At 39.3% G+C, this 27,820-nt stretch overlaps 1 protein-coding gene across 1 annotated transcript in view; it reads right to left on the bottom strand.

Moving 5' to 3' along the window:
• The window catches only part of ARHGEF38 (Rho guanine nucleotide exchange factor 38), a 139,461-nt gene that overhangs the window by 29,251 nt on the left and 82,390 nt on the right, over positions 1–27,820 (bottom strand). The window contains exons 4-7 of the mRNA XM_070408580.1: positions 21,843–21,990; positions 14,769–14,786; positions 5,486–5,685; positions 183–316 (exon numbers count right to left, since the gene is read on the bottom strand). Of these exons, the coding sequence (XP_070264681.1) occupies positions 183–316; positions 5,486–5,685; positions 14,769–14,786; positions 21,843–21,990 (500 nt within the window). The remainder of the gene's footprint in view (positions 1–182; positions 317–5,485; positions 5,686–14,768; positions 14,787–21,842; positions 21,991–27,820) is intronic.

The following is a 27,820-nucleotide window of genomic DNA, read 5'->3' as shown; positions in this document are numbered from 1 at the left end:
GAGAGAGAGAGAGAGAGAGAGAGAGAGAGAGAGAGAGAGAGAGGAACAGCATAACAACCTTGGGCAATTACCTTGATTCTCAGTGTTCTAGAAACAGCTGTGTACCAACAAGACAAAACCTCACAAAAATATCAGCGTTCATGTTCTCAGGAAAATGTATGTGGCCCAAGAAGAAAAATTACCTGTGATTCTCCTCTGGTCAGAATCTTGAGATAATTTGTCACTCTCTTTGATTTCTTGCTAATTGAGTGAATATTTAGTTTCGACAATTTATCTTTAAGCGATTCATCCTCATCATTCTTCTTGTATTTGAGAACTAAAACAAAAGAATGCAGTGACATATCTGGGCCTGTGCAGCATAGAAAGTGTGTTTTTACCCAAGTATTCAAGATCAACATTTATATTTAAGATACAAATCCACATGATTATTGGTTCTCTGTAGCAGATGCCATATGCTCCAGCCCCACTGCCCAATCATAAGTCCAGCCGCCAACTTCCTCATCCTTCAAAACTGCTGTCCGAGGGCATGAGCCTCAAAGCTCCAGGTTCACTTACCTCCCACATGAAAAGTACCCCAGATACTGAAATAAAGCTCTTCCCTTCTTCTCAGATAATACATTTACTCTCTGGGGTCTCTAGAACGAAGCATCAAGACCTAACTAATGAAAAGACATCCAACCTCAGGAGTCTTCAGATCCTAGAGTGGCTTGCTACTAGCAGACAGTTTTGGGATAAATTGAGTCACCTCTCTGAGCTTTACTTTTTTTTATTTTATTGATATTTTTAGAGAGAGAGGAAGAGGGGATAGAAAGGGGGGGTGGGCGTGAGGTAGGGACGACCCTGGTCAGGTCGAAACGGCCCCGGTGTGGTAGGGACAACCCCGGTGAGGTTGAAACGGCCCCCGTGAGGTAGGGACGACCCCAGTCAGGTCGAAACGCCCCCGGTGTGGTAGGGACGACCCCAGTGAGGTTGAAACAGCCCCTGTGAGGTAGGGACGACCCCGGTCAGGTCGAAACGGCCCCGGTGTGGTAGGGACAACCCCGGTCAGGTTGAAACGGCCCCGGTGTGGTAGGGACAACCCCGGTCAGGTTGAAACGGCCCCGGTGTGGTAGGGACAACCCCGGTGAGGTTGAAACGGCCCCCGTGAGGTAGGGACGACCCCGGTGAGGTTGAAACGGCCCCCGTGAGGTAGGGACGGCCCCGGTGAGGTTGAAACGGCCCTGGTGAGGCTCAGACGGCCCTGGTGAGGTTGAGACTACTCCAGTGAGGTTGGGACAAATAAAGGGGACCAGTATGGACTGATGAACAGGGGTAGATACAGAAGCAGAGCAACATTGAACAGAATGTTAAACTACAGTGGGAAGCCTGGGGAGGGTTGGGGGGGGGGGATTAAGCGACCAACTGAAGGACTTATATGCATGCATATAAGATTAACCAATGGACACAAGACACGGGGCGGGGGGGGGCGGGGGGTAGGGGCCGGGCGAATGTCAAGGGGGGGAAAAAAGGAGACATATGTAATACTCTTTGTAATACTTTAAGAAATAAAAATTATTAAAAAAAAAAAAAAGGGGGGGGGGGTGGGGAGAGAGAGAAACATTATTCAGTTGCCTCCTGTATGAACCCCGAACCGGGGTAGAACTAGATACCTAGGTATATATCCTGACTGGGAATTGAACCCGATACCATTTGTTACACTGGCAGATGATGCTCCAACCAACTGAGCCACAGGCCAGGGCTGAACTTTACTTTTTTAAAAAAATTTAATATATATTTTTATTGATTCAAAGAGTAAGGGAGAGGGAGAGAGAGAGATAGAAACATCAATGATGAGAGAGAATCATTGATCAGCTGCCTCCTACACAGTCCCACCCCACCCCCCTGACTGGGGACTGAGCCTGCAACCCGGGGCATGTGCCCTGACCTGGAATCGAACTGTGACCTCTTGGTTCACAGGTAGACATTCAAACACTGAGCCACGCCGGCCGGGCTGAGTTTTACTTTTTTATCTTTAAAATCATTTTACTTCTCATACTGTTCAAATGCTAAGTATTCCTAATATTTCTTTTTGGTAAGGGTGTGGAGAGATGGGCAATCTCATAGATTGTTGATGAGGATTAAACTAACACAGTTTCAGTACAGAACAATGTGGCAGAATCTTATAAAGATTAAAATATTCATAGTCTATAACCAGGAAGTCCATGCTTTTCATAAGCATACAAAGTTTGGTTTGCTACAGCAATTTTTTTTCTAGTAGCAGAATGTTGGAAATAATCTAAAAGTTTATCTAGGACCTTGAGGAATCGTTTAATAAATTATGACAAACTCATAATTGGAATACTATGGAACCATTAAAAAGAAGGCCACATTAACTGGAAGAATGTTCACGACACATGATTACGTTTTTTAAGAGCCCAGTAAACTGTGGTATCATACATGTTGCATGAAGGAAAGAAGGAGAACACAGAGAAAGAGAGTGAGAAAGAAGAGAACAGAAAAAAAGACAGAAAGTCTGAAGAAAATTTGATTAAAAACTATGCAAATTAGAATCATGGGAGAGGAAAAGCTTTTCCCTTTAAAACTTTAGAATATTTTAAGCAAACACAAAAGTGAAAATAATAATACAACAGCTATTATCTGTCTCCTAGTTTTGCCAAATCTTAATTTTGCCTTGTTTCCAATCTTTTAATTAAAAAAGAAATTACGAAACAGGTGAAGTTTCTCTGAACCCCATCTTTAATCCCTGCAGGAATTGTGATCTTTAAGAACGGGTTTATTGCCCTAGCTGGTTTGGCTCTGTGGATAGAGCGTTGGCTTGTGGACTGAAGGGTCCCGGGTTCGATTCTGGTCAAGGGCACATGCCCAGGTTGCGGGCTCGATCCCCATTGGGCAGAAGGCAGCCGATCAGTGATTCTCTCTCATCATTGATGTTTCTCTCTCTCTCTCTCTCTCTCTCTCTCTCCCTCTCCCTCTCCCTTTCTCTCTGAAATCAATAAAATATATTGATGTTTCCCTCTCCCTCTCCCTCTCCCTCTCCCTCTCCCTCTCCCTCTCCCTTTCTCTCTGAAATCAATAAAAATATATTTTAAAAAAGAGAATGGGTTTATTATATCTGTATCCATTTTTATGCCTTTATTGTGTGTTTTCAGTCATACAATTCATAATATTCTTTTGAATGTCAATCTTTATTAAAATGGTACCAAATTGCATATATTCTTCTGTCACTTGATACTTTATTTTTAAAAATAGCATTTTTTATTTATCCAGTTGATGAATATACCCCAGTTAATTTTTATAATTGTTATGCTCTCATGATATCACAGTGTATTACACAGTTTATCCACGATCTGAATGAATGTGTAAGCCGTTTTCGTCTCTTTTTTATTTATTTGCTGTTATGAACAATGCTCGTTACTTATGGGCAGGAGTTTCTCAAACATATAAACATTGATTTTCTGGGTCTTGGGTGTGTGCCTCTTCAACTTCACTAGAAATCATCCAATTGTCCTCTAAAGGGGTGATTCCAATTTACATTCTCACCTGCAGACTGAAACTCAGCACTTAACATTATCCATTAAAAATCTTTTTGCCAATAGTACAGGCTGGGAATGATATGTCATGATTTTAATTTGCATTTCCCTGATTATTAGTGAAGCTTAGCATTTAAAAATGTATTGGTCTTTCTGCCCTGGCCGGTGTTGCTCACTGGTTGAACTGTCAGCTTGCAACACTGAAAGGTCGCAGATTCAATTACAGGTCAAGGACACATACCTGAGTTACAGGTTTGATCCCCTGTCTGGTGGGGGGCTCGTGTGGGAGGCAACTAATCGATGTGAGAGAGATGCTCACATGTTTCTCTCTCTCTCCCCCCTCCCACCCTCCCTTCCACTCTCTCTAAAAATCAATAGAAAAAATATCCTTGGGTGAGGATTAGCATTAACAACAAAAAACATACACAAAAAACTTTATTGGTCTTTCTGTAAAATGCTTATTTTTATTATTAACTTTTTATTATATTTTATTATTGATTTAATATCAATAATTACATATTCTAGATAGTAATCCTGTGTCTATGGGCTGTCTTTTCATTGTGTTTATGGTGTCTTTTTCTTTGCAACTTTCACTTTTTACTCTGTACCCTTCTTTATCATTTATTAATACAAATACCACTTTTTTAAAAAAATATTTTTTTATTGATTCCAGAGAGGAAGGGAGAGGGAGAGAGAGATGGAAACATCAATGATGAGAGAGAATCATTGATCAGCTGCCTCCTGCACATTCTCCACCGGGGGGATCGAGCCCACAACCTGGGCATGTGGCCTTGACTAGAATCAAACATGGGACCCTTCAGTCCACAGGCTGATGCTCTATCCACTAAGCCAAACCAGCTAGGGCCCAATTTTTAAATTTATTAATACAAATAAATTAATTTATTATTACAAATACATACCACATTTTGAATTATTAATAAAAATACATACCACTTTTTGAATTAAAAAATTAGAAAATAAAATAATACAAATAAATGAAGTGGTTGGACTAGTTGGCTCAGAAGTCCTACCATTATTTTAATATTGAAGTGAGTTTTGATGTTAAAAGTACAAAGCAAAAAAAAAAAAAAGCCCAAAAAACTTAAGGGAACAAATCCCACTGAGAGAGGACCCACGATCTATCCCAATGCACTCCTACAGGGCCGGTGTAATTGTGCCTCCTGTTTTGAAATCTACATTCTAGGTTAGACACCAATTTTACATCTCAGCTAACAAAGAGTTAACAATACTTTGTTGATTTGAGAAAGAAATACACTTGCCCCCTTCAGTGGAACCATTACTGCCCTCCAAATCTCCCTTCTTTGTGTGCCAGAACCAGGTGAGCTGAAGTGTTAGCTGGGCCCCCTTGCCTGGATCTACACCTTTCACCACCGATTGTTGGCTCTAGCTTCTCACTGCTCCAGCTACCAGCCTTGCCATGCCTCCTTCCCACCACACCCACTGCCAGAGACGGCAGGGCTAGAGGCTCTGGGTGTCTTTAGCCCACAGCATGTCACCAGGCATGCAATGGTCACAAGAGGTTAAGTACAGGGCTGTTGGATTTTTTAAAAATATGTTTTAATTGATTTCAGAGAGGAAGTGAGAGATAGAAACATCAATGATGAGAGAGAATCATTGATTGGCTGCTCCCTGTACGCCCCCAGCTGGGGATCAAGCCTGCAACTCAGGGATGTGCTCTGACCAGGAATCAAACCAGGGACCTCATGGTTCATAGGTCGACTCTCAACTACTGAGCCACACCTGCTGGGAAAATTTTTTTTTAATGGTCATTTTTGTGCCTTATAATCTTCTCCTGAACCCAGCTGGCAAGGCGAAGCCACACTCTCTTCATGATCACTACAGCTGCTCTAACGGCTCAGACATGCTGATTCTCAGAAACAGAAACAGAGCATGCTAGTCGTGGAGAGCACCCGATTCATCGTGTGTCTTCTTACCTAGATCTTTCCGTCTCTTCAGTTCATTGATGTTTACATTGATGTCTTTCACAGCAGCACAGGCGTCCTCCAGGGCTCTGAAGTCTGGGTGAGAGGGAGGGGTAGAATTGCGAAGTTCGCACAGTAATAGGGGGTATTTCGTCACACGCTGGATTGGTTTGATCAACAAGGAGCTCATGTTAGTTAGGTTCGGTTTGCCTCTACAATAGAGATAAATAATGTCAGTTTTGCGAACATTAGTTTTATTATCTCCTTTGAAGGTTTGTGACTTTTGTAATGTTTAATCCTGAAACTGTTTTTCCTCCCCAGGCCATCTATTTGACTATGTACAATTTCTAAGTGAAAGCAAGAGCAGTGGGTGACTGAAAGGTCCTACTACCAAACACAAACCTAAAAAACACACAAAAGACCCACACAACAAAACAAAGCCACACAACAAAACAAAGCCACACAACAAAACAAAGCCACACAACAAAACAAAGCCACACAACAAAACAAACCCTGAGTATATCTTTCCATCAAAAAGGATTCAAAGCATCATTTCCATCCATGTCCCATTTACAGGTTTTTGTTAATAACAGGCTTTATGATAATAGTGGGAAGCAAACAATGTCAGAATGCATTTTTCCATGACAACCAAGAAAAAAAACTCTTTGACAATGGTATTTTTTTTGATTATTAGTGAGGAAAATAAACTCATTGCTTAAAAATCTAAACAGATGACTTGCCAACTATAGTCAAAAGAAATCACGGTCTTCTCCCTTCTACCAAATTGAGAAGTTGCCTTTATATTGTGTCAGAGCTTCTATCAGTCCCCAAAGGAGATTTATAAGAAATGCAATAGTTCTTCAAATACTGTTAATAGCATCACTATCACTAATCATTGCAGTCCTACAATGACGTGCTGTGTGGAATTGTTCTTAGCCAGCAAATCTTCAAATGGCTACACAAAAGTGAACCCTCATGCCTGCCTACAAGCTTGGTCATGTCATTGTCCAAGCCACCATCATTCATTTTCTTTCAGCCAGAATGTAGCAGTTTCTAAAAACCTCTGTGCAAAGAGGCAAGTATAAAGACATTGTAAATGAAACATGGATGAAAATCATCCTTTGAGTCCCTTCTGGTGGACAGAGATATTTACTTGCCTTCCTTTTTGTTTTTATTTAGTAGAGAATACAGACACTGTTTTCAAATACTGATAGGTGGATTTTCCATTCTTCAATTATTATTTTTAAGTACTAATATGGATAGACAACAGACCACATGATTGGAATAATGAAAAAATCTAAAAAAACACTGAACAAAATTAGAAAAAGTTGCATGTTAAGAAAAGATCTGAAGTCACCTTAGATACCATCTAATTGAACTCTTCATTTGAATAATGAGAAACTAAGGAATTTGGATTGTCATGTGTATGTGCATACATGTGCATGCACGCACAGACACACAGACACACACACACACACACACGTCACTATCAAATCTTCCATCTTATTTCTCTATTTGGTAGTTTATGCTCAGTTTCTCTGTCACCACTGTATCTCCAGCATGATATATAGTGTTCTCTCAGTGAATATTTGTAGACTGAGTGACAGATTTCTCAGATTTTTTGTAATGTGCTTTTATTTTACATTGAACTTATTTTCCCTCCCAAAATTCCTAGTGGTCCTAATAACTGAGGAATTTTATTTACGTACTGAGCAAATGATGATACCATGATAGAAACAAAAACTGAAGCAGACAAAAAAGTAGCTTTTTTTTTTTTTTCAGGAAGACCAAAATAAAAAAGCTTCTCAAGGGAGTAAAGCGTTGCTTTACATGACTTATCTTGTTCTTTCTACCCATTGGCACCAAATCTATTAAGGAAATGAGGTAAGGATACAGGGTAGCAAAAAAGAAATGAGGGGGAGAGGGAGGGAGATGTTATTGGTTTCCAAGAGAAGTAGGTGAAGCAGATGGAAGAAAATATAAATATTATGAATACTAAAAAAAATAAGTAAAAACATATTTCCTAACTGATGCTGTATCAATAGTTGAACCTTTGCATATGAAGTACACATTTTCCCACATTTCTTAAGCAAAGATGCTTTAACAATACAACAATTTAGAGACTTAAGTAGACTTACAATTCCCTTAAGTAAGAACAAGTCAGAAATATAGAAGGTGTTAACTAGAAAAAAACCATATTATCTATATAAATATGATCAGAATTTCTTCTGAGCTTTTCAACCATCACCAAATATTAGTTTATTTAATCTGCTAAAAATCACTGAAAATACCATCAAAATATAAATATAGTCAACAATTCAATAAGAAAACTCAGTTTTAATTAGATAGTTTATCAGTGTGGTCCATTGTTATATATATTTTTTTATTTTTAAAATCCCCAAATATATTAAAGCACACCCTTGTTTCTTTGAGCTTCCCTTCCTTCTTTATTATAGGAACTGTCAAAAAACAAAGTAGGCTCTTTGGCTGTGTCCAGATCTCATCCCTACTTCTTTTCCCATCACTCTTTGGCATCAAAATTCTATACTCTCCCTTTTATGTTTCCAGTGACAATAATAACAATGATAAATGATTATTGTTTCTCTTAAAAGCATCACACATGCAAATATTAAAAAGACTCTCTCAAAAACAAGAGCCCTCTTTTGTCTTCAGACTTGCACTTTGGACAGTTGCCCAAGTGATGAGCAATGATGTTCTGATACCCGCATCACACAGACAAGCAATGTGGTTAAGAAAATAGAGAATGTGTTAAGATAATGACACTCCAGGAATTCAGTGTCACAAAGCTCACCCATCTAAACCCTCCCCAATAAAATTGAGTTCTGATAACTTTGAGGCAGTGCATCCTATGTGTGACACCACCCAGCTCAGTCAAGCAGCCAATTACCACATACCTCCCCCACAGAAAATAGCTGAATGTAATCATCCCACAGATATATTGAGCTGAAAACTAAGGTGGTTACTAATTTGTCATTCTGTTTCATCTTCCTCCCTCTTATCATAAATACTTTGGCAAGTATTTGGTACCATAAGTAGCTACACTAATCTCATTAGAAATTATTATTGGGACTTTACAAAATCAAGTAAACACAGCTGGCTTTGCTTTCTTTTAGCAACACCCAGTTTTGCTATAAAGGGCTTCACATCAAATACAAGAAAACAGTTCCACAATGAAAATAAAAATGAGATTTAAACAATGTAAAAACTGTGATGAAAAACAACACTGAAGCACATCGATATTTCTTAATTAGAGGGAGAAAATGAGAGAAAGAAAAAATAATCATGTAACTATTGATCATATTAGTTTGAATTTCCTCTATTTTATGACCATAAGTATCCGAAATTTAATACTTAATTTACAGTAGCCACAAACCAACTACATTAGAATTGATTTTTTCAATGTACAGTATTCTCCCTTTAAAACACACTAAGTCAATTTCAGAGGAAACTGTATATTGCTACTAATAACAAGCAAATAACATTTGCCATAAATTAAAAATAGTTGTGAAAATACAGAACTATCAATAAATTTTAGAAGATGTAAAGAAGATGAATGAATGATAAATTGATATAGCAGACCAGAGAACCAGATATATGGGTAGGTAATAATTTAATTATTCTTCCAAAAGTTCATTAATTAGAGTTTCTGAGAACCTATGGAAGAGAGGAAGATGGGGATTAGAATAAGAAGGGACTAGTTGAAAATATGTTTAAGAAAAAACCTTTTTTTTTTTTTTTTTTTTTTTAGGATGCCATACAAATAAAGGGGATCATCTGGAGGACTAAGAAAGACCTGTTGGAAATTAAAAGATAATAGCAGAAATAAAAACTCACAGTGTTGGAAAAAAAATATTCAGGAACTTTCCAGATAGAAGAACAAAAATACAAAGGGATTGAGAATAAAAGAAAAATACAGAAAATTAGAGGACTGTTTTAGGAGGGCCAATATCAAAATAATAAGAGTTCCAGGAAAAGAGAGTAGAGCTCATATGGGGAGGAAATCATCAGTGAAGTAACTCGAGGAAAGGACATGCGTTAGCAGGTGGAAAGACCTCACTCAGTATCCAGAACAATGGATGAAATGGACTCACACCTTGGAATTCATGAAACTTCAGACTTTTGGGGACAAAGAGAAGATCCCATAATCCTTCAGAGAAACATATAAACAAACAGGTATAAACAAATGAGTAGGAATCCAAAAAAGCTTCTGATTTCTTGTAGCAACACCGAAAACTAGAAAACAATGAGAAATTACCATTAAAATCTGAAGATGAATGATATTCAATTTGGAATTCTCTATTGTTTAGAATTCAATAGTTTAGTATTCAAACTATAAATTAAGAGTGAGGATAAAATAAAGATATTTTGGATATAAAGGTTCTCAAAATTTTACTTCCCATTCATTCTTTGATGAATAGAAGAAACTATTGAAGGACATCCTCTATAAAAACAGGGAAGAGGCAAAGAGACAGGTGTGCCCATTGTCACTAGTCCAAACCAACAGGCCAGAGGCTCTGGGAGAAGCTTCCTTAGGGAGGTGAAGGTGATAGTATACATAATGTATTTGGGTGACTTGAAATATGGCTGGCTGTGAGTTTGGCATTAATGATTAGCAGAAAAAAACTAAGAGGGGAAAAACAATAGTTAACTCACAGAAAGACAAGTAATCATTTATTCCAAGGTTTAGCTCTGAAAAGAAACTTATTCAGATATTCTCAGATATAATAATTCAAACACTGATTAGTTCTCTACTCCAAATTATAATGTAACTACATAAGGAGAATGGAGAGGTGGGAAGAATGTGTGTGTGTGTGTGTGTGTGTGTGTGTGTGTGTGTGTGTGAGAGAGAGAGAGAGAGAGAGAGAGAGAGAGTAGGAGATGGGGTAGAAAAGAGAGAAAAGTTATTGTCTTCTACAGGGAAAAGTCAATACATAATACTCAAATAGGTGAAACCAAACATGTTTTCAGAGTCAGGAAAATAAATTCCAAAAGAGTCAACTAAAAGATGTGCTCCCATGAAGAGTATTAGCAGCAGGAGGGAAGTTGACTACTATTTTTCTTAAATTCTGACTTTTTAAGCCATGGTACATATAATTTTAACAAAAGAGAAATTTTTTAAAGAAAGAAACATGCAAGACTATCCAAGAAATTCTGAAATAAAGAGCGCTGAGCTGGATAAGGTAGAGCTGGTATTAAAACATAAAGCTCCCTAACCAGTATGGCTCAGTGGATAGAGCGTTGGCCTGCAGACTCAAGGTTTCTAGGTTTGATTCTGGTCAAAGGCATGTACTTTGGTTGCAGGCACATACCCAGTAGGGAGTGTGCAGGAGGCAACTGATCAATGTTTCTCTCTCATCGATGTTTCTAACTCTCTATCCCTCTCCCTTCCTCTCTGTAAAAAAAAAAAAAATCAATAAAATATATATATTTTAAAAAAACATAAAGCTGCAAAAACAAAAGCAGTTTGCTATGGGCACATCCATGGACAGATGATTAGCACAAAGCAGAAAAATCAAGAAATATATACAGGTCTGCATGGAAATATGTACATGGCAACTGTGACATTCCTGCTCAGTGGAAAAATTAACTATTCAATATCAGGTTTTGTAATAATTAGATAGCTACATAGAAAAAATAATAAAAATAAATTCTTTACATCAAAATAATTTATAGCTAGGTTGGAGATTTAAATGTTAAAAGATGAAATGCTTCAATAATTTGAAGAAGTCATAGGATTACACTTTGAAAACATTCTTGGAGTTTCTAAGTGAGACACAAGAGCCAAAAATCACAGTAGAAAAAGTGATAAATCTTTTTAAAAATTTACTCTATAAAACTGTACAGATAAAAACAAAACAGAATAAGCCATAAACTATGTTAAAAGTCAAATGATAAGCTGGAAAAATATTTATAGCACATAAGACAAAAAGGGGTTAATACATTCACTAATTAAAGAACCGTTATCAATCTATTAGAAAAAGATGAACATCTCAATAAAAGTGAACAATCAATAAGAAGAATTCATTAGATGAGAATGAAAATGATTAGCATCCATGAAAATGCTAAAGATCAATATTAATGAAAATTAAAACAACACATTACTATTTTTGGTCTATTACATTGCCAGGTGTTGCAAGGATACAAATATTAATTATATCGAGGGCTGGCAAGTAGCAGATAAATAGACAACTCACATGTGGGCAGTGGGAATATGAATTAGTTCAACTTTTCTCAAATTCTCTGGTAATAAGAATCAAATGCCCTTTGGCCTAGTAATCCCACTTTTAGAAATTCAACTAAGAAAATAATCAAATTATTGTACAGAGATCGTGTGTAAGAATGAACACAGAGCATCAATCTTTACAGGACAGATAGACACAATTCAAGTATCTATAAGGATTTGGTAAACTAAGTTGTGATCTGTACATCAGATAGAATATTGTGCAGTCATAAAGTGATGGGGGTTTATGTTTACTACACAGAAAGATGTCTGGGATGTATTGATGAATGAGGTAGGAAGTTGACGTACAAAAAATACATACCATGGTACATAGGTGTCCTCTTTTAGCTAATATGTGTGTACGTAGAGAAAAATATTGCAGTAGAGTCAGAAAATTCACATTGTAGCAATGTTACAATGGTTAACTCTGGAATGTGACCACCCATTGTCTTTACTGCCCTCATTTTAATTTTCTGTATTTTGCAGTGTTTCTTCAATAATTGTAAAAACACAAAGCTCAAGAAAAGAGAAGATAACTTACAACATGCTGAGATAACTAGAAACCCTGAGGTCCAAAGGCTGGAATAGCTGGTCAGACAGAGCACACACACAGAGAAGTGGGAAACATGGAAATCCCACCCTGCGTCTCTGGAGAAGAGATGTAGGAGAGGCATGTTTTTCTGGCTTTAGAACAGCAGACTGTATCAGATGCTTTTTAGGGAGGGTGACTTTTTGGTTGGAGAATCTTAGATTCTTGTCACTTTGATTCTTTGATGTTTGCATAAGATTGTAATCCAAAGTAATTGCTTTAGAAGTTATAATATCTTTGCCTTTCTCTGTACTTTTAAAAATGTAGATTAAAAAAAAAAAACAACAGAAAATTTTCAGTTTCTATAAGGGATTGTTTTTTTAAACCATTAAAAAACCCACCCTTGCCCTGCCGGCGTGGCTCAGTGGTGGAGCATTGACCTATGAACCAGGAGGTTCCAGTTTGATTCCTGGTCAGGGCACATGCCCGGGTTGCTGACTCGATCCTCAGTGGGGGGCGTGCAGGAGGCAGCGGATCAATGATTCCCTCTCATCTTTGATGTTTCTATCTCTCTCTTCCTCTCCCTTTCTCTCCGTAATAAATTTTATATATATTATTTAAAACAAACCCACCCCTCCTAAATGCACTCTGGGCTGCAACCTTCCTGGCCTCAGCTGCGAAGGACCTGAGCAATTACACAGCACTTGACGCGGCCTTTTACCTTTTTATGTTGCAGCTTGTGTGCCTCCTGACCCGTGAGGGAAACAAGAAGGAAGACAGGGCAGACATGGCTTTGATGTTCACCCAGCCACACACTGTGAATACGCTGCCTCTTTTTCAGTTCTTGATGTACAGAATAGGCTAGAGGGGCCACACACAGCCCGAGAACTCCCACACCGCAGGGGTGATGCAAAAGCTAGTGCAATTTTTTAAGCAAGTGTTTCAATACAATGTACTATTTGTTATAGGTTTTCTGTATGGAGCAGCCCATGCCTGCGAACTGTATTAAAATAAGTTAATCTCTCACTGTCCTCCTCTGAGTTTCTCTCTCTCTCTCTCTCTCTCTCTCTCTCTTTCTCGGTCTTTCGCTTAAAAACATCTAAGCTTTAGGAAAAGAAATCTAAGCAGAATCTGCAGCATATTACAAGCTGTACTCATCCAGCTTGGTGACTCTCCACTCCTAGGTACCATGATGCCAGGGGCATAGACTTCATAATGAGACACCATTCCCTACCCCGCCCCCATCCTCATCAACTATCATTGGAGAGAAGCCAAGAAGGCCCTGGTGTGTGGATGGACCAAAAAGCAAAAAACCCTCTTGTCCTCTTACCCACGTCTTCAAATTCAAGTGACTTGGGAACTCATTAAACAAACCTACTCAGATCTGTTTATATTATAGGATTTTTTTCCTTTGGTGAAAAAACGTATAAAGTGAGAGACCTGGGTGCCTGTTTGGTATGTCAAAAACTAACTTCTCAGCCTGGTTGAGAAGGTCTCCTGGATGATGCCTGATGCCCAATTCTTCCACTCACTCTGGAATTCTGTCTTTTGTCATGGTTGTTCTGCACCAAAGCATGAATGACAGGTGTTTACAGGTTAAATTAATACAATTTTTACTTTGTAAATTTTGTATTTTATCGATGTAAAGTTTCCAGAATAGAATTTAGAGAGAGAGAAGGAAAGAGAGAGAGAGAGAGAGAGAGAGAGACTAAGAACTCAGGACCTTCATAGTTGCTGACCACACTAAGCCAAGCATGTGCTTTTTCAAGTCCTATAAATTTGAGTTTGTATGTATGTCAACATTAGTCAACATCATCCTTTCAGTATTAGGCTAAATGTGCTTTTCTTATATAAAAATGGGCATCTTGCAAAGTGTGCGTGTGTGTGTGTGTGTGTGTGTGTGTGTGTGTGTGTTGTTTTTATAAGGTAATTTCTACACTGTCTGAGTGTGTGTTTTTATAAGGTAATTTCTACACTGTCCGAGTGACCAACTATTTCATCTTAATATTTCATTCTCATGCTATATATGTGGGTATGATTTTTTTCTCTATAAATAAATCATATGAGAGTCCAATGAGAAGAAACCCAATATTTTGCTATAATGCATAAGGAGTCTTTTCTTTTGTAGATTAATCAATGGAAACTTCAAAAACCTTATGGTATTAACCTGAGATTTTTTTTAAAGCCTATTGTTGCAGTCAGGAAAAAGAGTTTTGAACACATTAAGATTCCTAAACATATCTGTGATGAGCAGTTCCTGAAGAGTTCCTGGCCCCACATGTGATTTAAGTGAATTATATCCCAGGATTCTTCTAAAAGTTAAGGAAAGTACATGTAATAAGAATTTAATGTATAAGATCATCTCAGACAAATTGGAAATAAGTGCTCTTCAAAGTCTTGATTTATTTATTAAAAGCAATAAACATAATTGTAAAAACTAAAATGTCTGATTTGTACAGAAATATTAGCAGCTTTTCCTCATGATTTTTACATTTGATTCTTATTATTAAGATAAAAATACTTACTCTTGACTGTATATGTTCCTGTAAGAGAGGAGAAAAAAGTAAACTCATGTAAATCCACATATGTGAGGTAATATACAAGCATTGTAAAAATTTTTAAATTTTATTACATAAAATAAAGTAATAAGTCATTTTCGTGAATGTTTTATAGAATTGGTCCCATTGTTTTATAATCAGGTCACTTAAACTTTATTTTAGTATATTTGCACCATTTTTGCTTTACTCCTTATAGTATAAGGTTAAAAACCGTTGATACAGATTAGTTAGTAAATTTTCATCATTTGAAAATGGATTTAAAGATCAGTTTTTGTTTACGTTATAAAAAAGAATCTATTAAACATAATAAGAAAAACAGATTACAAGATTACAAGGGAGGTGATTGACTTGCAGAAAACCATACACTCTGTAACATCTTTGTATGTAGTATGATACAGATTATAAACATTATAAAATTCAATGAGGGAATTCCACAAAAACTTTCACGAGGCGTGGCTAGCTTTTGTGGCTTCCATTTTGCTCAAGTAAAGCTCAGATCCTTCCCAGGCAATGTCCTCTGCCTCTCCTCCCTCTCCTCTCTATCGCAATGTCCTCTGCCTCTCCTCCATCTCTTCTCTACCTCCTTTCCTGTTGATCCTCGCCTTTCCCATCCGCAGCAACCATACAGGCCTCCCGCTCTTTCTGAAGCTGGAAGACCCGCTCCTGCCTGCAGGCCTTCGCAGTGCTGCCTGCTCTTCCTCCAGATACAGCTCACTCCTCATTGCAGTCAGCTCTCTGCTCAAATGCTCCTTCCCCGTGAAGCCTTCCCTGACCAAGCCTGCCTCCCACCTAACTCTTCATCCTCCCCCTCTGCTTTATTTCTCTCCCTTATGCTTTGCCACTTTCTAATGTCTTTCTCTCTCCACTCCCCACTCCCAACGAAGCAAGGATTTATGCTTGCTTTGCTCTCGGCTGTAGCCCCAGGACCTGAAAGAGTGGCTGGCACATGGCAGGAGGGCAAAACATATTTGTCAAAATAATTAATTAACAATAAAAAAGTGGGAATCATTCCAGTTAAAATTTCCGGAATAAGAGTAATGAAGTTTTTCTCTAAAAGCCTCATGTGGCTCTAGAGAAGTAAAGTAATGACCGGTATTAATAACGTGATCCCCTTGCTCTCTGGTTCCCAGGCTTTTGGAATACAATAAATGTTTTCAATATAGAACACATTTTAAACCCATCCCTTAACTGTAGATGGTCTTTTCACATTCAGTGATTGAGAAAAATTCAATGATAAATCCCTATGCTGAGCTCAGTAAGTTTGAGGAACCTTTTTACTTCCATGAAGAATTGCACCCCCACTACCTCCTGCCCAACGTTCCCTCCCATTCACTGCCTTTAAGCTCACATTCTTCCCCCAATTTCTCTCCCTTTCTAATGAGGAATTTTTGTTTTTCCAGTGTGCGCTGTGGACCAAACATTAGAAAATTTGGGAGTGAAGTTGACTAAAAATAAAAATCCATTTTTCTATGGAAACAAACAAGTGAGCAAGGTGATCATTTGGGAACCAAAACACATACTTTGAAGTTGAAAGAAAAGATTGTTCTTTTCCCTCCTAGAGACAACATGGAAATTTTTTCTCCTATTTTATTTATTTCAAATAAAACTTAAATATCATAAGTTAAATGCTGTGTTTAATGTAAGTGTAACATTTTATGAAAAGGAAACAGAGATCTTCAACATATTTTTTTTTTTTTTGGTGTAGTGACATAATGGTCCTTTGTTATTACATCTTTTTATTTGCTCTCTCTCTCTTTTTTTTCTAAATCTCTCTTTTAGGATAAAAGTTTCCTAGAAGTTAACCCCAGCCAAGGACAATTCAGGAGAAAGTTAAATCGTTTACCCCTTGTTGGGATAAAATAACTCAATATGTCTACTGCCACACCTCCTACCCTCATGATTTATTATAATTTGAGTCACAATTAACAGAAGTTTTTATGTGACTATTCCTTACAGATTAGTCTTTCATTAGTTCAAACATGATGGCATATAACAATAAAATGAAGGAATTTCCAAAAGTGCTTTTAATTTTTATGTAGAACATTCCCTTAGCATAATATTAAGAAATACAAAATGTGGCAAACAGATTGAAAGCTATTCCTTTGGAGTTTGCCTTGCATGAACTTTTAGCTTCCTCCCCGAATGGAGAAGTTTTTGTTGGAATATGAGCAGCCAAAGCACTCAAATGACTGTAAGTTAGAAGTTTTTCTTCTATGAATGATGGACTTAGGAAGACACATTTATAACTAGAGGTGAAGCTAGAAATGTGTCTTCAGCTACTAAAAATTTTAGGGAAAAAACCCTTCATTCTATTTTTTTATTATTATTATTATTACAAAATACACAGGTCTCTAGGGCCTCTGCAGGACAGCAGGGACTTGGAAGTATTTACAACAAGAAAAACAGAAAAAGGAGGCGGCAGACAGGCTGTGCTAATTATAGCTACACTGGCATTTAGAACTCTTCTATTTTTCACTTTTCTCATACAGAGGAGAAACCTTAAATAGCCCCAACGAGACAGAGTGACTAGATCTTTAGCAAATAACTTCCATAAATTTAGAGACTGCATTAATGCAGGGTTAATGCAACTGTGTAAACACTCCTTGATGAATACGTAAAAACTTGCGAGTTTCCAATTTGTGTGCTACAGATGCAGATGTGGTGCTGTGCTTCTGGATAGTTTTAGTCTTTTCTTTCTTAAGGTCTCTGAGCCCTGAAATTACTGCTTAGACTGCATCTATAGTCGTGGAAAAAGCCCAGGTGCCTCAGGGAAAGCAGCGAGAGAGAACTGAGGGCATTTCTCCTTCCAAGTAGGTCTTGATTGTGTGCCAACCACATGAGGGTACTTGTTAATGTGCCGATTCCTGGATCGGACCGTCAGCCATCCCATTTATTATTATAATCGTTGTTGTTGTTTTGGTCTGGAGCAGAGTTTAGGAATCTGCATGTTTAGTATACATCCTTGGTTGATTTGATGCAGGGGAACATACACACCAAAAAAACACTGCCCTAACATTCACAAGGGATTCAAAATAGTTTTCTGGATACAAATATTATTTTCTCTTTTGAAAGATACTGGGCTTCAGAGAATAGCCAAAGGTTATGAGCTCACATCTGTTACAGAACCAAACAATCTCTCTACCATCTTCTTGGAAATTAGTCTTGAATCTCACCGTGACAGCTCCTGGCGTGTTATTTACATTAACTCTGGCATTGTCATTCAACTTTCCAGATGGTTTTGTTTATCTACCCAAGTAGAAGGTGTGTTCCTAGGAGACAAGAACTACCTATGCTTACACATATATTTTTAAAATGATTTCAACATTATCTAGCAGTCTTAATAAATATTTATTAAGCCCTCAAGAAACTTATTTTAATTTTGGCTAAAATGCAACCTAAGTTTCTTAAAATTCTGGTTTAACTTCTGAAGCATGAAACCACTTCTCTCATGGATATTGCTTCAAACCCACTTATTCTAATATCCCTTGCACGGTAGACAATGGAGGTCGCACCTAATATTCATTAGAAATTGGCAACTGGGCACTTGGGCTCTGTTATTTAGCCCCAAGGCAAAGGCAGAGCCACAGTAATAGCTTTGACTGATTACTTGGCAAGGGAAGCCAAGCCCTTGGGTGTTCCAGACTCTCTTTGGCCTATAAACCTGTTTGAAAACCTGTTCCCAGAATTTAAAGCTTAGCTCAATTGAGGTCAGTATTATAGTAATGTCAATAATTCTACTGCTCTCCGCTTTCAGGCAGACCAGTACCATTCATCACTGACTTTATGTTCAGGGAAAGGCAACTTTTGGGAAAAGAGCTCTAACTTAAGCTACTTTATTTTGACTTTCTTTCCCTTAAAAAACAGTCCTGCCAATATTAATTTCTTTGGATTTTGTGCTTTCTAAACCTCAGCACCCTCCAGTGCCTGGAATTATTCTCTAAAACCAGACTGGTGCTGAATACACCAGATTGGGACATCAGCAGGGCAATGACTGGAGGCTTCCAGAAAAAGATCAAATAAACCATTGGGTCTGAAAGTAATTTTCCGTAATTTGGACTTATTGAAGTTCGAAGAGTTAACCTCTGCCTTTAGCTGGTTAGTTGGTTTTTAAGGGGTCTGATATGGAGCTCTACTGCCTAGTGGAATATTCTGGCAGGGTCAAGCTCTCTCTCTTAGGAGTCAAAAGCTTCATGAATAATCCACGGATGTTCATCCCCTCTGAGCAGACAGCTCCACCTCTGGGCAGCTGTTAAGAGCACCTGCCAAAGTAATGAACTGCATCCTCTTCCCGTATGGAGCACCGTTCCTGGGGTTGGAGTTGGACTGATGATCGTTAGCGGTTCCACTACCATAAGATTTCTCTCTTTCATTCTAGAAGCTGAGGAAGGGAAATGGCTCAATCTAGACATTTATTGGATCAGATAGAAAAGGTGTTCATTCACATCCAGGATAACACCATTACTTTTCCCTAGGGATAAACAGTGTCTTTATATTTAGAAGAGTTTTCTCTTAACAGATTAATAATACAAATACAACTTCAAACTTTAAGGTTTCTGTGAATTGATTTGCTAACACTGAACTAATTTTCAAATAGTGGAGAAATAATGAACTAGAGCTGATCACTACATATTATCTTTAAGAATTAGCTGATCAGCCCTAGCCAGTTTGGCTCCGTGGATAGATAGAGGGTCAGCCCAAGGACTGAAGGGTCGAGGGTTCAATTCCGGTCAAGGGCATGTACCTCAGTTACAGGATTGATCCCCAGCTCTGGTCGGGGCCTGGGAGGCAACCAATTGATGTGTCTCTCTCACAACAATGTTCTCTCTCTCTGTGTGTCTCTCCCTATCCCTTCCACTCTCTAAAAATCAATGGGAAAATATCCTTGGGTGAGGATTTTAAAAAAAGAAATTACCTGATCATATTGAGTTCCTTATGGGCAGGGCCTAAGACTTCTTTACTTTTGTATTTTCAACATTCATCCCAGAATGATGCTTGGTGCATCACAAGCACTAAGTAAATTATTTAGAGTTAGGGACTTAAATATATTTTCTTTTCCACAACATGGGCAGAAAAATGGTTAAAGAACTGTAATAACTTAATGACCAGTAGAGGGCAATCAAGTTAGTTTTTAAACCCACTTTAGTCCCAGTTCTCATCTGCAAAGACTTTGTCTAGAGTAGTCTCACTTAGTCTCCTAATTTCACTTTAATTCAGCTACCAGCCTTTTGTACTCTATCAGGACCCCCATTTTGGCCCCTACAATAGTGTGTATATAAGGGGATGCACCAGAGGGTCAGACTGGCTGGTGTGCATTGATTTATACACTATAGCTCTCTCTGTTTGGCTAATTCTCAGCCTAATCAAAACCACTTGACAAGAAGTAATCCTGAAAAATAAAAGACCACAATAGAACCACTGGGTACGATGTGGGCTAGGGCAGATTTTTGGCTTTAAGCTTCATGCGGTAGAAAACTATCTATAATAATAAAAGGGTAATATGCTAATGAGACCAGAAGTCTTCCGGACATCATTCTGGACATCCTTCCTGACCAAGTCAGGGCCAGAGGGAAGCCAGCCCAGGTCCCGGGTGCCTGCAGGTGGCCAGAGGAGGGAAGCAGCCTGGGTCCCGGGTGCTGGAAGGAAGCTGGTGCCGGCAACCTGGGGAAGGAAGGCCTACTCTTGCATGAATTTTCGTGCATTGGGCCTCTAGTATCCTATATAATCCTATATAATCCTATATCATAAGAGGCTAATATGCAAATGGTCATGACGCCCTCACGCCATAATGACCGATCAGCAGGAGGCTGCGTTCACGGCAGGCACAGGTGGGCAGGGCTGCGTGCGCGACAAGGCTGGAGGACATGAGGCTGCGTCCCCCTCCTGGCACCGGCCGGGGGATGTGACGCTGTTATTGTTTATTTATTAATAAATTTATATATTATTTTCATATACATTTTACTAATTTTCTTTCGTCTCTGACACTTCTATTATAGAGAAAGGGCAAATAGCAATATTAAAATATTCCCTCTAATTAATTCCCTTTTAATGTGCACGAATTTCATACACCAGGCCACTAGTATACAATAAAATACCAATTTCATGTAAAAGAATCACCCTCAACACATGTCCACATGTATGCATATAGACAAGATCAGAAGAAAATGCAAATTGTGGTTACTAATGCATGGTTTAGTGAGGCGTTAATACATGGACTAGCAAGGGTTTTTATCTTATTCATGTTTTCTTATTTTTTTCAGATATTTATAGTGCATATATATTTCTTCTACATATAAAAAAATATTATGTGGCACCTCCCACCAACAATTTAGGAACGAGGAGGAAGGCATGACTGATTTTCCAGAAACAAACTTTAACAGGGCCTGAACACTTGGCCAGTGTTCGCCAGTCTCCCCTCTGTGGGAAGGTGAAGGCCATCTAGAGAGTCATGGACATTCCACTGACTTGATTATCCCGTGTCCCCCAGGGGTCACGGAGCCACATGTTGTCTCACACATTCCTCCATCCATGTGGAGCAGGCAAGTAACAACAGCTTTAAGGGGGGACTTTTCTTCTGCATTTCACTTTTTCTTTTCTTTTTCTTAGAGAGGGAGAGAAAGAAATATCAATGTGACAGTGAAACATGAATCGGCTGCCTCCTGCACACTCCCTTCTGGGGATCAAGCTCATAGCGTCAGCATGTGCCCTGACCCGGAATTGAACCCTGATCTATTGGTTCCTGGGTCAATGCTCAACCGCTGAGCCACACTGGCTGGGACATTTCACTTTTCGATGTTGCATTATTCTATTTCCACAGAGCCCTGAGTTTTCTCCTATGTTATTTTCAGTCTCTTTGCACAGGGGGAAAAAAGTCAATCAGTGTTTCTGGCATGCCAGCTTTTTATAAAGAGGACGCAAAGCAGAGCTTCCTGCCAGTCCCATAAAACCCAGGATTTACGTGAGATCTTTCATCTGCATCCAGTTAAAATGTTCCCTGCTAGGCAACTGAGGGCGCATGGAAATCATCATTGGAAAAGGCCTTACTGTAAGGACTGGACGCAGAGGCTCAATTGCTGCTTCAGCTCCTCCTCCTTTTCATAGGCCTCGAGGACACTGTGCGCTTTGTCATGGTGATAGCAGTAGATTTTATAAATATCTTCCAGCGGCCCTTTAATCTGCAAGAACACTTCTCCTGACAAACGTAAAACAAAGGCAAAATGATATCAGGTCAGACCCAACGGGGACTTCACATACTTATTATTCAGCCACACTAACGAGTGTTGGTTGGGTACCAGTTTATGCCCGGGGTCATTCAGAAGCGGTGGAAAACATTAGTGACCTTCCCTCCTTTCCTTTCCTTTCTCGCCTCCCTCTTTTCCTCTCCCTTCTTTTTTCCTCCCTCCCTCCCTCCTCTTCTTTTATAAAGGAAAGGATAATGAGCTTAGGGGAGGTAGGCGGCCAGTGAAAGCTGGTTTTCTCAGCAATGACTGCGCACCTGGCTGGTGTGCAGGAGCCTGGCGAAGGGCAGCCTTTTAGGGCCAGTCTGTGTGGGTTCGGATTGGGCTGTGCTGCCGACGTGGACAGGTTATGACTTGGACAATGTATTCTTACCTTCTGAGCCTATTTCCTCACTTATAAAATGGAAACAATAACAGATCCAACTTCATAGGGTCCTTATTAAAATTAAAGACACAGTGTGTGTGTGTGTGTGTGTGTGTGTATGTGTGTGTGTGTGAAGTTCAGAGTCCAGTATTACATGGTAAATGCTCAACATGGAGCAGCTATTGTTATGTATTAAAAGTATGGAAGTGACATTTTAGGCAGTAAAATGACGTTTTCATATGTATTCCACCAACATTTCCTGAGGTTCTCTGAAAGGCAAGCAATGGAGTTTAAATAAAGTATTTCCTTAAATGTTATAATAAAAAAATTTGGCCATTATTTCTGTTAAAATAATGGACATAATAAATAATGTTAATTGGATACTATAAGCAAGGGTTATGACTGTCTTCTTCATAAAGTAACTTGGGCGGATTGTGCCCCGGCATTTAAGAAATTATTTTAATACTATGATAAAATTGGGTCTCTGACAGCTCAAATAGGTATTGAACAATGGTTTGACTTAATCACCCACTCCTTCACTTAAAAATGTGTATTAAGCATCCACTACCCTACCCCGCACCTTGTTAAGTTGATTTGGGATACACTCAAAAAAATATGTGATAGGGTATGCTCTCAAAAGCATTGCAGATTTGGGCTTGATAATGATTTGGGTTGAATTGATTGAGAGTGATATGGACTTACTAGTCTGGCCTTATTATACTAACAACAAGTCACTCTTCCTTCAGAAATAGAAGTGCCCTTTGTATTTCAACATGTTTTGTTCATATTAACGGCTCAACCCCCTGTATATGTGGAGATAAGAGGTTATTTATCCTTATTAAATAAGAATAGACAAATCTGAGTTTAAAAGAAATAAATGATTTTTCCAAAGTCCTAGCAACCTAAATTCCTAGTCCAGTACTGCTATGGCTGGTGTTAGTGGAGTAATTAGTGTAGATATTATGATTATAGGTAGCAGGCAATTTATTCATTTTGTGTTCTCAAATTGTCATTTGATCTTCATGTTGTTTCTTGTTGGCAAAGCCAGGATTAGAGACCATTTTCTTCTCTCTCTCTCTCTCTCTCTCTCTCTTTCTCTCTCTCTCTCTCTCTCTCTCTCTCTCTCTCTCTCTCTCTCTCTCTCTCATTATCCCTCCACACATCAGAGCTTTGCTGGACACTGTACAAAGTGATGCAGTTAGAAAGAATCAGAAATCACTGTCACATAGCATTTGTGTGGTGACTAGGGGAATGACTTTAAAAAATTCTTTCCACTCAATTCTATAATTTTTAAAATAGAAATAAGTAATAGTATCTCTGGAGATGAGTTTGAGAATTAAATGGGATGTAAAATGTGCCTGGCATTGACAAGTTGCTCAATTAACATCATTCATCTCTTAATGTTGCTCCACTATCTCTAGAATTAAAATACCAGTCCTTTACTAATTTATATCCACCCAATAAAAGGCTTTTCTTTCTTTTTCATTATATGGAATTTCCCTAAGATTGTAGTCTGTGTGTGTGTGTGTGTGTGTGTGTGTGTGTGTTGGACTTCAGAAACTTAGCAACTGTGAGAATCTTTGGAACTGAAGGTATGAAGAACTCTTGTTTTGTCCCCGGGATTGTACTGAGTTGATCATTCTAGCAACGTAGGTCTTGTAGATTTGCTCTTCAAGACAGCAACACACACAGTAAGAAATAGAGTAGTTATAAGAAGAGGAAATAAAATAGGATAGTGACTAAATTTAGTTGGGCAAAAGATGCGGAGAGCCTCCCAGGGACAGAGCCAGGTGGCACATGGGAGTGAGGCCTTGGGCTGGTGGAAGAATTAGGCCCAGCAGTGGGAGTGAGCACCAGGCTCTGAGGATGCTCGGGAGCGAGTCAGGAGAGAGGCTCTGAGTGTGCACAGCCCAGCACAAGATGAAGTTGTAAACATGTATGTTCGCTACAAAGCAGCATAGAAACAAAAGAAAGAGGTAAGGACACACATAAATCCACACTAGAATCAAGTCAGAAAGTCAAAAAACAAAGGAAAAGACATTTATTTCACACACAATGAAACCATTAATTGTAAATTCCTTTGTATTTTCTTTAGCACAGTGGTCTAGTTTGCAAGAATGTATATCTCCCCTTAACAGCAGTCAAAGTTTCTATTCTTTCCCAAGTAAAATTCTGTTGGGGCTCTAATAATAATTATTAAAGTTAAAAGGTATTTAAGTACTCTAATTGAAAGCCATTTATTCACCCAAAGGCCACGTACAGCTCTGGCGGGCAGAATATTTGATTTCCTCCCAGCCCTACCAATGTATTCTGCTTCATAACAGTGCAGATGAAGCGATGTGTCTTGCAGCAAGAAATGATTTCGTTTCCACGGTAACATAACTGGCGGCTGCGTTTCTTTAGTGGTGAAGGGCAACTCCTCTATCTAATGCATGTGGGTTTGAAGGGATGATTAGAAGCGGTGAAGGGACTGAGCCAAGACCAGGGAAGGTAATTTCACTTCTGGCTGCCTGTCACAAAGGCACCAGAATCCTCTAAAATAAATATGACTGTCATGTGCTTCTTTTTAAAAATCCTACAACCCGACACTCTGGACTAGCTAGCATGCAAACGGAGGGAAAAAGGAATGCGCCCTTTTAAATGTCCTATTTATCTCCTTTAAAAACAAGTCCCAAGGATACTGAGCGCATTTTCTGTCTTGGTATCATTACTCCTGTGTTGCATGTTGCTCCCTTCATTAATGTAAATATATTCATGTTCCTCTTGCTGCCCACCTCTTTTTAAAAATATATATTTTATTGATTTTTTATGGAGAGGAAGGGAGAGGAAGGGAGAGGAATAGAGAGTTAGAAACATCGATGAGAGAGAAACATCGATTAGCTGCCTCCTGCACACCTCCTACTGGGGATGTGCCCGCAACCAAGGTACATGCCCTTGACCAGAATCGAGCCTGGGACCTTTCAGCCCACAGGCCGATGCTCTATCCACTGAGCCAAACAGGTTAAAGCAGTGGTTCTCAACCTTCCTAATGCCACGACCCTTTAATACAGTTCTTCATGTTGTGGTGACCCCCAATTTCATTGTTACAAATTGAACATAATTAAAGCAATAGTGATTAATCACAAAAACAGTATATAATTATATATGTGTTTTCTGATGGTCTTAGGCAACCCCTCTGAAAGGGTCGTTCGACCCCTAAAGGGGTCGCGACCCTCAGGTTGAGAACCGCTGGGTTAGGGCAAGGCCCACCTCTTCTTTACTTCCAGACCAGCATGTCCGTGCCAGGATATGCCAGACCAAACCATGAGGCCTCTGAATTATCTTGACCGCACTCCAAGATGAACTTCCCCTCAGGGAAGTAAAACAGGGTTAACCAATGATAAGCAAGCAATCTTCTTGTCCTAGGAAAATGGCATCCAATAAAAAGAAGTATAGCCTTTACTTCATCCTTATATTTGGCAACAATTTAATAAGTGACAGTTATGCACCAAGCACTTTGGTAGCTACCGCAGATCCAAAGATTCAGCATTTCCCTCAAGGGACTTGTGAAGGGAGAGAGGAGAGCTAACTCATGTACCACACGATGTGGCGAGTATGTCAATAGAGCTGTGAAACACAGAGGGTCACCTATTCTGCTCTTTTTTTCCCCAACTGCTGGGAAGTCAGCATCTTAGCTGGATATAATCTTTAACAGAAAAGTTTGTCCACATATTATTTTAGTTGTTGTTGTTAATCTTCACTCAAGGATATTTTCCCATCAATTTTTTGAGAGAATGTGAGGGACAAGGAGAGACACAGCGAGAGAAACATCGATGTGAGAGAGACACATTGATTCGTTGCCTCCTTCATGCGCCTGACCAGGGCCGTGGATCAAGCCTGCCACCAAGGTACACATCCTTGACCAGAATTGAACCCCTCAGTCCTCGGGCCCAGGCTCTATCCGCTGAGCCAAACCGTTTAGGGCCTATTCTATTCTTGAAGACCTTGAGCTATTTCCATAACAGTCTTCCCTTGAAATAGGAGCTGAGTGAAGGCAAGAGCACAGAGACACATTGAGGGAGCAAGGTCTGTTCAGAGACTGCAGTTGGGCTCATATAGCTGCTGATGCCATGTCCGTGCGAAGTTTCAGAAGACGCTGCATTGGCCTGCAGCGGCCAGGTCCCGAAGGACCTTGTGTATCCGCAAGGAGTGGGAACTCCAGCCTGAAGGTGATGGAGAGACACTGGTGGGTTTTAGGCAGCAGCCTAACACGATCGGACTGTCTTTCCGAGAGATTAGTCTGGGAGTCAGTCATATGAAAGTTGGAATTTGGGAAAGAGTTAGTGAGACAGGAAAAGAGAAACCAATTGAAAGGCTTCCGTAATAATACAAGAAGTTACCGATGAGGGCTAAAACAGGAAGTTATAACAGTTAAGAGAAAGTGCTTGATTACCAACAACCATCTTTCAGATTCTGGTTTCACCGTTTACTCTTGTGACATTTGGGAAACTGACTTGACTTCTCTGTTTCTCAATTTCCTCACTGAGAAATTGGGATAACAATTATAGGGCTGTGTGAAGATTTAAATGAGTTAAAGTATTTGATGTATTGATATCAGCAGCTTGAATGTGCAAATGCTGAATAGATGTTAGCTATGTCCACTAAGGAAAAAGCAGGGAGGATGGAGAAGAGGGAAAGAAAATGGATGTTAAGCATGTGAGAGACGAAGAGAGTAACTTAGGTGTAGCTCAGGATTCTGGTTTCAGTGATTGTGTGGATGGACAATGCTGACAAGATAAGGAGAGAGTTTAAGTGGAAAGATGCGAGTTTAATTTTAGGTGGACTGAGTTTGAATCACCCATAGTATATTCAAGTGGCAGAATCCTTGTGGACTTGTATACTGGACTCTGGGATTCTGGGAAAAAAGATCTGGGACAGAGATGTAAATCTTGGGTAGTAGGATTGGTATCAGCAGAGCCAATGACAAAGGCTGCAAAGAGACCAAGCAAGTTTGCTGGTAAAAGAGCCTGCTGTTGTCCCCCAGTGTCAGCACTCCCCCTTCTCTCTAGCAATGGAATTTTTGCTGCCCTAAATAAAAACTACATTGACCAGCTTGCCTTGCAATAGTTGTGGCCATGTAATTAAAGTCCGACAATGGGATATAAGTGAAAATGTCCTGTGATAATAGCCAGGAACTTGCTTTAAGAGGCAGCTAGCTCATCCTTTCCCCCTCCTTCGTCACACTTTCCTCCGTTCTGCTGCCTGGAACTTGGATGCTACCTTGTCCATGAAGATATGGGGGCTGTGCCCCTTCCCCCCCACCCTCCTCTACCTTCCCTCTGAGGTTTGAGCATCTGATCGATGCTTCTCTGTCTCTGGATCTGTTTTTGTTCTTCAGTTTATGTTGTTCATTATATTACACAAATGAGTGAGATCATGTG

Source organism: Myotis yumanensis, unplaced genomic scaffold (assembly GCF_028538775.1).
Source record: "Myotis yumanensis isolate MYYU_CA2020_CCGP unplaced genomic scaffold, mMyoYum1.0.hap1 SCAF_1, whole genome shotgun sequence".
Classification (NCBI taxonomy): Eukaryota; Metazoa; Chordata; class Mammalia; order Chiroptera; family Vespertilionidae; genus Myotis; species Myotis yumanensis.
This window is presented reverse-complemented; position numbering and strand designations above follow the sequence as displayed.